General features: G+C 36.1%; 2 protein-coding genes across 2 annotated transcripts; both read right to left on the bottom strand.

Annotated features, from left to right (window-relative positions):
* Window positions 1-328: 328 nt before the first annotated feature.
* thg1l (tRNA-histidine guanylyltransferase 1-like) lies at window positions 329-5,549 on the bottom strand. Its single transcript, NM_001007455.2, has 6 exons — window positions 5,078-5,549; window positions 4,135-4,311; window positions 2,189-2,358; window positions 1,754-1,842; window positions 874-981; window positions 329-793 (listed from the first exon to the last, which is right to left on the bottom strand). Exons 1-6 carry the CDS (start codon window positions 5,263-5,265, stop codon window positions 632-634), a joined length of 894 nt encoding a protein of 297 aa, NP_001007456.2. The 5' UTR covers window positions 5,266-5,549; the 3' UTR covers window positions 329-631.
* Window positions 5,550-7,640: 2,091 nt separating this feature from the next.
* LOC100334024 (probable pancreatic secretory proteinase inhibitor) lies at window positions 7,641-11,345 on the bottom strand. The gene is made up of 4 exons (NM_001386516.1): window positions 11,193-11,345; window positions 11,061-11,092; window positions 8,383-8,495; window positions 7,641-8,274 (listed from the first exon to the last, which is right to left on the bottom strand). Exons 1-4 carry the CDS (start codon window positions 11,242-11,244, stop codon window positions 8,229-8,231), a joined length of 243 nt encoding a protein of 80 aa, NP_001373445.1. The 5' UTR covers window positions 11,245-11,345; the 3' UTR covers window positions 7,641-8,228.
* Window positions 11,346-12,121: the final 776 nt, after the last annotated feature.

Genomic DNA, 12,121 nt, shown 5'->3' with positions numbered 1-12,121 from the left:
GTTAAAATAGAGCCCAAAGTGTTACCAAAATGTTAGTAAATGGGGGAATTTGCAAATTCAACAAACTTATAAGTGTATGAAGATAAAACAATTAAGTTATCACTTAAAATACCTTAAGAATTGTGCTGTTTCAACTCAATTTAAATAAATAGTTTGAACAAGCGGCGAAAGGCATTTTTAGAGTGTAATATTTGTAATAATGCAGGGACTTTTTGACATTTGTGTGAAATTTTTGAATAAATCTTTACTTTTTAGTTTTCTAATGCTCCTAAACATTTAAATCATCTTTACCCTAGCGAGTATTTCATCACAAAAATATCAGGATGACTTAAATCTCACATTTTATTTTTTTTTTATGTGTGCAAAACTCAAAAAAATCGATCAGAGAACAAAGAAAAACTTAAAGTCCTCCTCAAACAGAGAGGAAACAGTGGGGGTGAGGTAAAAACAGATGCTCATCCCTGCAGGAAAGAACAAGATCCCTGTGTCATTCCTTATCTCCACCAGGAATCAACGTGGCCACATCCCCCATCACTTCCTCCAACAAAGACAATACTTATAAAACTTACATTTGTTTCTATTTTATTATGGCTATTATTTAATACCAAATAAAAAATGTAATGGTGTGTGATCAACATTGTTCACTTTCTAAAATGTCTGGATGTTCGTCCCAGAACTGATCTCCGATCACATCGCAGGAATGACTTGTAACCTTCTTTCTGGTCCGCGTTACAGTAACTTCTGTCTCTTCCTCATTCGGCCGCTTGATCTGTTTTGTTGTGGTTTCATTCACCTGAAGGAAAGAGTTTGAATGATTAATGATCAATGGTATTAAAGAGATAACATAATTTGTTTTTGCCAGCTGCGACTTACCTTTTCCCATATTAAAGTTGTGCCTTTTTTATACACAGAGGACTCGTTATTGTAATTGATATTGAACTCGGAAAATAAGATCTCATTCTTATCCGTTGCTAGTGTTCCCTGGGTTTGGGAGAAAATATACAACATTTTTAATAATTGTGTCATTTTTTCTTTACAGGCATACACTCACCGGCCACATTATTAGGTACACCTTACTAGTGCCGGGTTGGACCCCCTTTTGCCTTCAGAACTGCCTTAATCCTTCGTGGCATAGAATACTGGAAGGGTATAGGGTACTGGAAATGTTCCTCCGAGATTTTGGTCCATAATGACATCATAGCACATCCATGATGTGAATCTCCCATTCTCTCTTTTCTGACCATTCTCTGTAAACCCTACAGATGGTTGTACTAAATATCCCAGTAGATCAGCAGTTTCTGAATTACTCAGAAAAGCCTGTCTGGCACCAACAACCATGCCTAGTTCAAAGTCACTTAAATCACCTTTCTTCCCCATTCTGATGCTCGGTTTGAACTTCAGCAGATCGTCTTGATCATGTCTACCTAACCAAATGCATTGAGTTGCTGCCATGTGATTGGCTGATTAGATTGCTGCGTTAACGAGCAGTTGGTCAGGTGTACCTAATAAAGTGGCCGGTAAGTGTGTAATCTGAATGAACCAATTAATACATAAGCTTGTATGAAAACAATAAGGCACGATTAAACACTTATACATTGTAATGACACAAAAAACAAGATTTTGTATCGGGGAAAAATCTTTTTTTTGGCATTCTAAAAATATGACATGAATTTTACTACACTGAAAGGATAAATTAACTTAAATCTCCACCAATTACAGCAAGGTAAAAGGTAAATATATTGAGGGATCATACATTGAGTCTCTCCTCAGCCTGTGTTGTGGTCAGTCCACCTTTTTGCACCAGCGTCCAAAACGCAGTGTTATACAGATTGTTAATGTGACCTGAAAAAGAATATCAAAATGAATGATTTTGGCATTTTAAAATGAGGATAAATCATAAGATGTAATATGTCAAGCTCAATATTTATATCCAAGACAGATAGAATAGAAAAAATAAGATGATATTAATACTTAATCAAACATCACAGCAAACTGCAGTAGTTGAAAAGTAAATAACCCAAATTGCCTTAATTCATCTTACCGTATTGTTTTATACATGGAAAACGTCACAATTAAATATATTTTAGCACTAAAGGTGCAGATTCTATTAGCAGAGTTTGGCAAAATTTGATTAATGCACCTTTAAATACATGCACTCCTTAATCTTCACCAAAATATATTCACTTACAATCTGCTTGCCTCCAGCTCAGATAGTCTCTTACGTTACGGTTGCTGGGATACAGCACAACCCTGCCATCAAAGCTGGGTGGGTAGAGCAGCGGCTGCTCCCCGAAGTACTCCTTCCAGTAGAAAACAAAGCTGGACGAGAACTGGGAAGTCACGTGGGTCATCAGTTTACTGCAGAGAGAGGGAGAAAGATTTTGTGGGCTCTAAACAAGGAATAATTTATATTGAGCAAAATTATATTGAACAAAGTCAAAGCAAAGCAGCATGGGTAACACTTTGTTTTGATGGTCCATTTGAGTATTAGTAGACTGTCTGCTTAATATCTGCTGATACTGCTGCTTCAACAGACACTTAACTGACTATAAGATACTTTGCAAGTACTAACAACTTACAATAACCCTAACCCCAACCTAACAGTCTACTTAGAATCCAATGAGAATTACTTTTGCATGTAGATGCAATGTCACTTAAATTCAACGAACGGACCATCAGAAAAAAGAAAAATGTGCACTCGCGAATAATGAAGCAAAGTGTCTTCTCTTAGGATAAAGACATGTAGCCTCATGAATAATTATGACAAACTGACAGACAATCAATTCTTGTTCTTTTCTTTGCCACTGTACAAATCCACTTTATATTTCAAACAAGGCATATCAAAAGAAAATCTCAACAACAAAACAAAACAAAAATAAAAAATGTACTGTTTTTCACTTACAATTAAAACACCATAGATTCTCAGCTCTTTCTGTAGCTGGGTTTCAAATATGAATCAATCTGTTGCATTGTTCCTTCAAAATGTTCAATCTGGCGTATAATATCGTACTCATTTTATAATCTTAACTATTACTTTTGTTTCTACACTACCTGACAAAAGTCGTGTCGCATATCCAAATTTTAGGAACAACAAGTAATAACTTGACTTCTAGTTGATCATTTGGTATCAGAAGTGGCTTATATAAAAGGCAAAGGCCTCTAGATTATGCTTATTTTACTAAACAAAATATGATCATGTCTTGATTTTTTTATTATTTAATTAGGACAGTAAGGTCTGACTTTGCTTAGACAAAAGTCTTGTCACTGAACAGAAATAATGTACAGAATAGAATATAAACTCATGCTGCAGTGGAAAAAGAATGAATATTGTGTCTGACTTCAATGAGCTTAGAGGACTGCATCCATACATCTCTGCAATGACTCTAATAACATATTAATAAAGTCATCTGGAATGGCAAAGAAAGCGTTCCTGCAGGACTCCCAGAGTTCATCAAGATTATTTGAATTCATCTTCAATGCCTCCTCCATTTTACCCCAGACATGCTCAATAATGTTCATCTCTGGTGACTGGGCTGGCCAATCCTGGAGCACCTCTTCTTTGCTTTCAGGAACTATGATGTGGAGGCTGAAGTATGAGAAGGAGCGCTATCCTGCTGAAGAATTTCCCCCCTCCTTTGGTTTGGGCAGCACAAATGTCTTCATACCTCAGGCTGTTGATGTTGCATCCACTCTGCAATTACTGAATGTGACTCCAAACCATGATTTTTCCTTCACCAGACTTGACTGATTTCTCTGAGAATCTTGGGTTCAAGCGGGTTCCAGTATGTCTTCTGCAGTATTTGTGATGATTAGGATGCAGCTCAACAGATGATTCATCTAAAAATAATCTACCTTCTGCAACTTTTCCAAATCATCAACCAGAGGACAAGTTATTATTTGTTGCTTTTACAACTGAGATCGACGACTTTTTCAGCTAGTGTAAATATATATTCTGTTATTCCTCTTGGTTTTTACTTCTATGTTTTTTAATTATTATTTTATTATGTACAGTAGTTTGTTTTTATGTACAGCTCTTTGCATCTGTTTTTAAATGTGCTTTATAAATAAATCAACTTGAACTCATATAATATATATGTTCATATAATATGTGCCAGTACAGTACAGTAACAATACCTTGCCCTTCTTTTAAACCAATTGGTTGATCTTTTGAAGACAAAGCTGAACTCGTCACTTTGTCCATAGGCTATAGTGATGTCGTCCAGCTCCTCCATGACCGAACAAGCACTGCGGCTCATCAGACCCAGAGCTCTGTCATCATTGGGTTTAGTGAAGTTGTGCTGATCTGAAAACCTGCAATGTTGGAAATGACTTCAGCTTTCACATATCATGTTCTACCCTATATGTAACAAAACTTTACACACATACATCTTTATTAAATTATTTATTTTATCTTTGTCATGATGACAGTATATAATATTTGACTAGATATTTTTTAAGACACTTCTATACAGCTTAAAGTGACATTTAAAGGCTTAACTAGGTTAATTAGGTTAACTAGGATGGTTATGGTAATTAGGCAAATTATTGTATAATGATGGCTTGTTCTGGAGACTATCGGAAAAAAATAGCTTAAAGGGGCTAATAATTTTGTCCTTAAAATGGTTTAAAAAAATTTTAAACTTCTTTTATTCTAGCCGAAATAAAACAAATAAGACTTTCTCCAGAAGAAAAAATATTATCAGACATACTGTGAAAATGTCCTTGCTCTGTTAAACATCATTTGGGAAATATTTAAAAAAAGTTAAAAAATCAAAGGGGGGCTAATAATTTCAACTGTATATTATGTCAAAACAAGCTTTTATTTTAGATGTGTCACAATTAATCTTTACCCAATACTAATTCTATTTCTGTTATGGCACAACAACAACAACAAAAAAATAAAACATTTTACAAAAAATGTAAAACCATAAGTCTTACTGTTTTCCCAATTTTAAAGGAAGAAGTCAGAGCTGTAAGATTAATAATAGGACTCTGTGGCAGAGATGGACTTCCAGTATCGCACCCTGTGATGTAATATAACATTGTAACAACTGCCACTATTACAAATGTGACTTACTTGTGGAAGTTGCGTCCATCCAGCCGAACCACAATGTAGCAGTTTCTCAAACATGTGTCGTCAAGCTCAAAGTTTCTCACGTACTCAAACTTGCTCTTGGCCATGACAGATGATGTGCTGAATTTCAGACATAAGACTGTCTTGTTTCTTCTAAGTCTCTCAAAGTTTTCCAGTAACGGCCTCAGCATAAGTATATCGGACAAAAACGAATTCTTTAATTGGTTTAACTTAATTCATGATGTTGATTCTGAATATTTGTGAGGGATAACTGGTTAACTGACAACAAGCCAGCTTTCATCTTTCGAAATAGCGTTTGATAATTCTCCGAAAGAGCGTGAAATTGTAGTTATCTGTAAATCTTAAAACGCGTAATGTTACTGAAAATTCAAGGTTATAATGTTTACAAAATATTTACATCTCAACAGGAAGCATGCTGTGTCAAAACTCACATGCGAGCGAACAGTGTTGTATTGGTCCGTCAGCTTAAGCAGTCCCTCAAAAACAGTTCTGACAATTCTGTTCCGCTGTAAAGTCTAGAAGGGATACAGCTGTGGATACGCACCTCATTCCTTCAATAATTTTCCTTCGGCTTAAGTCTCTCTGTGTCAGGGGTCGCCACAGCGGAATGAACCGCTATCTTTTCTAACATATGTTTTACACAGCGGCTGCCCTTCCAGCCCAGTACTGGGAAACACCCATACACTCTCATATTTAAACACACTATGGTCAATTTAGTTTATTCAACCTATAATTCATATCTTTGGACTGTGGTAGAAACCCACGCTAACACGAGGAGAACATGCAAACTCCATAAAGAAATGCCAACTGGAATGGGATTCGAACCTACAGCGACCTTCTTGCTGTGAGTCGACAGTGCTAACCACCAACTGACACTGTACAACAATAATTACTGTTTTTACGTACTGAGGGTTTGGTTTAGGGATGAGGTGGGGTCGACATTAATACAATACAATTAATGGGTAATTTAATAAATAATATAGATATTTTCGCTATCGTCTAGCTGCTCTGGCATTCAGTCCACAAAACATCAGCTGCAGTTATAGTCTTGCCTTTTCCTTTAGCGTAGTCCCTTTATTCATCTTGGGGTCGCCACAGCGGAATGAACCGCCAACTTATCCAGCATGTTTTACACAGTGGATGTCCCTCCAGGTGCAACTGGTGCTGGGAAACACCCATACACACACATTCACTACTGGACTGTGAGGGAAAACTGCAGCATTCGTAGGAAGTCCACGCCAACATGGGAATAAAATGCAAACTCAGCCGGGGCTTGAACCAGCGACCTTCTTGCTGTGAGGCAACAGCGCTACCCACTGAGCCACCGTATAACTGTAAGTTACAATTTATTATTTATAATTTTGTTATATATTTTTAGGCTAATTCATGTAAGTATGCTGCATACCCAGTGCAAGAAAAACAAGACATAAATTGAGCTAGTGAATATTTGTGTGTTTTATTAGCAAAAATCAAAGTATAAATGATCTTCACACAGCCTTCATCTTTTGAACATATTTAGAAAAATAGCTGTAACTCCAATATTGCACTCTCAAAACATTCAACTCATACAGAAATACATAACAGTAATGTTAAAATCAAACCCACTTCACTCAAAATCACTCAGATGTGATTAAAAAAAGACATTATTATTAATTGTAACACTTGCTTATTAGTAGTTTGGTAACACTTTACTATGAGTTAACATTTATTAACGTTAGCAAATTGCATTGATTAACAATAGCAATGAACAATACATTTGTTTTAGTATTTATCTGTTCGTTTTATATCGCTAGTTCATGTTAGCTTATGTTCATTAATGTTATTAGATAAAACGTATTAGTAAATGTTAATATTAACATCAGCGAAAATTAATAAATGCTTTCATTAAAGGTACAGATCACCCAAATATGACAATTCTGTCATCATTTACTCACCCTTTACTTGTTTCAAACCTGTTTGAGATTCTTTCTGCTGAAGATGCTTTGGTAAATGTTGGAAACCTGTAACCATTTACTTCCATAGAATTTATCAATGTTAATCAACTTCTAACATTCTTCAAAATATCTTCTTTTGTGTTTTGTAAAAAAAAAAAATTCTCATAAAGGTTTGGAATTACGTAATGGTGAGTAAATTTCATTTTTGGCTGAACTTTAGCTTTAAATTGCAAAATTGCTTCACAATGTGAGGAAGTTGCTCAATATGCCTACAATGGAAGTCAATGGTTACAGCCCTAGTAGCAAAGAATTCTGGCCCAGATTTGGCAAAAAGCTGGCACAGCAGGCATTCATCCGGCACTGGCATACAGCATGTGGGCCAAACATGGCCCGGGTTTGGCAGAGGTGGCACCGTTTTTAAGGCGGCACACAAGATTTGGGCCAGATGAAAAACGTAGTATTTGGCCCAGATTTAAAAATTTGATAAGTGGGCCATGTGACTTTGGCCAGTCTTGACCCACATTTAAAATACACTAAAATCATTTTTGAGTAAAGAAAAAAATTCTACCAATCAGGTCACTTTGATAAAAAGCGTGCCCATAGTGTGCCTAAAGCGCATCACTCCATGGGTTTATCAATTTCATTGCAATCGTGACACACCAACCTATCTGTCCCAGTTCAGGCCCAGTTATGAGTTATTAACTTGGCTGAGACTTGGCCCAGATATGGTCTGTGTTTGGCCCTTGTCTGGAAGCCAGATTTGGTCCAGTCATGTACCGTAATTCACTGCGGCATGTGGGCCAAGCCAAACCTGATTGTGTGGGCCAGAGCTGGGCCAGATAAATTTTGCTATGTGGGAGGTTTTCTATAACCATTTTCTTAAAATTGAATTTTTGTAAGATTCCTTCAAAATAAATATTCTTTTTTGTGTTCAACAGCAGAAACAAACTCATAAATGTTTGAAACCGTTTGACAGCGAGAAAATAGTTAACTTTCATTTTTGGGTGAACTATCCCTTTAATTAATGTAAACAAATGGAGCTATGCAAAGTGTTTCCCTATTTTTTATTTCTCATCTTAACTTGCAGTAGGTTTTCTCTACTGTATATTAGTGTACTGAAAACATTGGGATGAGTATTGCAAAAACACTCGTAAACAAACATAGATATGAAAAGCGAAGAGATGATAAGGTCGTCCACCTCAGCAGCGGCCATCTTTCACAATCAAAATGTCCGCATTAGAGTGCCTAAAAAACAAACACTTTTTTTTAGTGATACCTCAGTGTTACTGACTTATATAACCCTATACTGTAATGCTCGTATCCCAAACAAACAGAACAAGGGAATGAGCTCACATTCTCTGCACACACAGGGTGCATTCATTGACGTATGTGTTGCCATCATTACCGCAGACAGGAGAGTAGTTGAGAGGACATGCCTGACTCACACTCAAACCTCCACATGCAGGCTGTCAGGAGAAAAACACACATGCAATGCGCAATTATGCATCATAACTCGACTTGCTCTGGCCCATATAGAAAAATTATACATGTAAATATATACAAACAACATATATGTGATACCATGTCATATTTAAATTTTATATATAAAATATGTCATACTTGCAACATATACTTAAATATTTGTAAAATCAATTCGGATAACATATATTCATATATTTTGCTAAAATGGCAACTTACATTTGTATTTTTTTCAACCATTCAAATACAGTATGGTAATTTATACAACAGTTCTGTCTGATTCTCGGATCTGATTGGCTGATAGCCGTGTGATATTCTGCAGTAACAGCACTAGTACAGCCTCTTCACACTTGTGTATTACTCCGCCAACGTAGAGTGGCAGCAGAGGAATAATCTCACTACAGTTTGACAAATATTGCAGCGGTTGGACAACAGAATGTACTTTTGAGGCTTTTTTACATGAAAATGTAGTTGTTTAGAGTGCAACTATGCAACTATAAAGATAGTGCCTATTTTATATATTTATAATTTCTGAGATTAAGCGCATTCGGTGGCCATTAGCCTGTCTTTGAGCAGAGCAACGACAATTGACGTTCCGCCAAAGGTGGCGACAGGGTGAAGTCTAGATCGGATACGCGGGTGGCTGGAAATGCGATATGCACAATATTATAGCAGTATTTTTCATGACACTGTATAATGATAATTAATATTTTTACAGTACTGTGATGGTTGAGTTAAGGGTTGGGGTGTGGGTATGCATTAAAAAATACAATTTATTGAATTGAATAATTAAATACTAGAATTGTAGAATTAAATACTATTTAATAGATAACATAAATAATACTTGGTATAACATTCCTTTGACGGTTGGGTTAAGGGTTAGGGTGTGGGACGTTAATAAAATACAATAAATGGGAAATTTAATAAATAATATAAATGATTCTTGTTAACTTCCTGCTGCTTTCCCAGAGATGGGTTGCGGCTGGAAGGGCATCCGCTGCGTAAAAACTTGCTGGATAAGTTGGCGGTTCATTCCGCTGTGGCGACCCCGGATTATTAAAGGGACTAAGCCGACAAGAAAATGAATGAATGAATGAATGAATAAACTTCCGGCCGCAACCATATCCGATCTAGCAACAACCTGGCAACAGAGACCGCATAATAAGTCCTTAGGAAAGAAAAACAGCCTTTTTTACAGCTGGACAAATCATTTAAAAACAGGTAAGTGATAGTCTAAGTCGATATCTCTCTTCTGTATGTTGTGCTGTATTTAGTATTTGGTAGGATTTGCTTTGATTCGGCTTTTTCAGGGTTAATATTTGTGATATCCTGATTTCAACAGAGAATTACTGAAATCTTTCTAGACTGATGGCATTTCATGCCGTTCAGCCTTATAATCTTAAAATGTGAGCAAAATAACCAGTTTTGTCATAACTTTAGATATTATGCTACAGTAGAGATGTCCAAACTAGGTCCAAAGTTGGACCATGGTAATCTTTGATTTGGCCCGCCATCCCAAATAAGAAGGTGTGGAGGATTTGGGAGAATGCCTTTAACAGAGATCGCAATTTCTAATTTAACGTAATTTTTTGTTTGTTGATTTATTGCTAAGCTAAAAAAAAAATCTAACTGAAAATAAACATTTCAATTAAATGTTGTAAATGAATCAGATTTTTTTTTAAAATATAAATACTTGCTTAACAGATAGAGAACATTGCAAAAGACAATTATGGCAAAAAAAAAACTGATGCAGCTTGACAAGTGCATCTCCTTTCTGTTATAAATGAGATTTTTTTTTTGTACGATAATAAGTTCCCTATAAAGTTTTCAAATATATACTGCATTAGTTAATCTAAAGCAATGTTTTCTGGTTATTTTTAAATATTAAATAAATCAGAAAATCACCAATGGCAACTTTAATGCAATAGCTTTTGGTGTATTTACCTTCGACCAATCGCCCTTAATCAAGATTGGTTCATGGCCCTTTATAAGAAAAGGTTTGGGCAGCCCTCCGCTAGAGAATCATTTAAACACTAGCTTTAAAGTGATGTTTGTGGATTAGCAATGGTTTCTGCTGTTCTGATGTCGGCTGCAGATGTGAATGAATGGCAGATGAAAGGGTTTTTAGACTCTCTATGTTTGATTGTCTTTTTTATATGCACGATTATGCCATCGAACTGTTGTATAAGTGCAATATCACATTCATACCAGTGCGAAATGAGCACGCCTCTCACCAGTGCTGATATACAGCCATATCACACTGCTACGAATGTGAAATTGCTTATATATGGCCATATACTGTATGATTGCATAAAATTATAACTAATGTATTTGAACACATATTTGCAAATCTGTAACTCTAATGTAATTCCAGTCCAATTTTTACAGCCAAATACTGTGTGAACACATATATAAAAATGATAGGAATAACATATTTATGCATATTTGTAATTCTTTTTTATATTAGTTGTATCTATGGTATATACTGTATATAAGTAAAATCCAAATATGAACTATAGGAGAAGGTGGTTAATGCAAAAATTTAGACTTACCCTGCGGTAGAGTCTAGACTTATCCTCTGCACCTGAAAATATGCAAAAATTGCTGAATGCACAGTGGTCAAAACGGAAAGCAGAAGCCATTAAACCCAACAATACAGTGTATTACAGTAAAGGGAGACTTACCAACGGAAAGGATGAAGACCAAACTCACCAGAACCACTGCTGTTCTGCTCATGATACTCAACTGAAGATTTCAAAAGCTTTTTAAAAGTTTGTAGATTCAGCCTTCAAGCTTCGACTTGGCAACTGATGACTTCCAGCTGGTTTCTGAGTGCTGTATTATTGATGGACAGCAACATATATTTGTAAAGTGAGGAGGAGGAGGAGAGGTGTGGATATTTTGACGGCAGTCCGCTCCACCTACCCAGCGTCCCGCGTCAACAACAGTGAGAGCCTCTCTATTGTCTCTCTTTATTAAGGGATAAACATTCCAGTCTGTCTAAAAAATTGCTGAGCACAATCCAAAATGCATTGGTCTGTATAATATCCTTCAAAACAGGTCTGGCTGGGAGGTGTGTCCCTGTTTATCGGCCCCAAAGTGAAGTGAATGGGATTCCATTAAACATGGAATGCAGTTGACAATACTTGCGTAATAATACTAATAATAATAATTAACTAGATGATTGAGCAGGGAAATGGGAGAGAAGAACAGAAATGCGAATCAAAACTGCACTGCAAAAGATTATAGGATCAATTAGTGCTGACAGCATATGTTTTAGATCATTGTAACTTAGTAATCTAAGTTAATCATGTTCTAACTTAATTTTATAATTAACGCTAGCCATTTTTAATCAGTTTAACATAATATCAGTTCAATATACTCATTAGGTTAAGTTCATTCATTTATTCATTTTCTTTTTTGGCTTAATCCCTTTATTAATCTGGGGTCGCCACAGTGGAATGAACCGCCAACTTATCCAGCATATGTTTTACGCAGCGGATGCTTTTCCAGCTGCAACCCATCATTGGAAAACATCCATACACTCTCATTCACACATACACTACTGACAATTTAGCCTACCCAATTCACCTGTACCGCATGTCTTTCTCCA

Source organism: Danio rerio, chromosome 14 (assembly GCF_049306965.1).
Source record: "Danio rerio strain Tuebingen ecotype United States chromosome 14, GRCz12tu, whole genome shotgun sequence".
Classification (NCBI taxonomy): domain Eukaryota; kingdom Metazoa; phylum Chordata; class Actinopteri; order Cypriniformes; family Danionidae; genus Danio; species Danio rerio.
This window is presented reverse-complemented; position numbering and strand designations above follow the sequence as displayed.

Bases quoted from the DNA above. Each gene is read 5' to 3' on its own strand.
- LOC100334024 (NM_001386516.1), bottom strand. From the start codon at position 11,244: ATGAGCAGAACAGCAGTGGTTCTGGTGAGTTTGGTCTTCATCCTTTCC. The intron at 11,093-11,192 runs GTAAGTCTCCCT...GCATATTTTCAG, and splicing joins GGTCTTCATCCTTTCCGTTG to GTGCAGAGGATAAGTCTAGA. The intron at 8,496-11,060 runs GTAAGTCTAAAT...TTCTCCTGACAG, and splicing joins AGTCTAGACTCTACCGCAGG to CCTGCATGTGGAGGTTTGAG.
- thg1l (NM_001007455.2), bottom strand. From the start codon at position 5,265: ATGCTGAGGCCGTTACTGGAAAACTTTGAGAGACTTAGAAGAAACAAG. The intron at 4,312-5,077 runs GTAAGTCACATT...CCAACATTGCAG, and splicing joins GATGGACGCAACTTCCACAA to GTTTTCAGATCAGCACAACT. The intron at 2,359-4,134 runs GTATTGTTACTG...CTCTCTCTGCAG, and splicing joins TGGTTTAAAAGAAGGGCAAG to TAAACTGATGACCCACGTGA.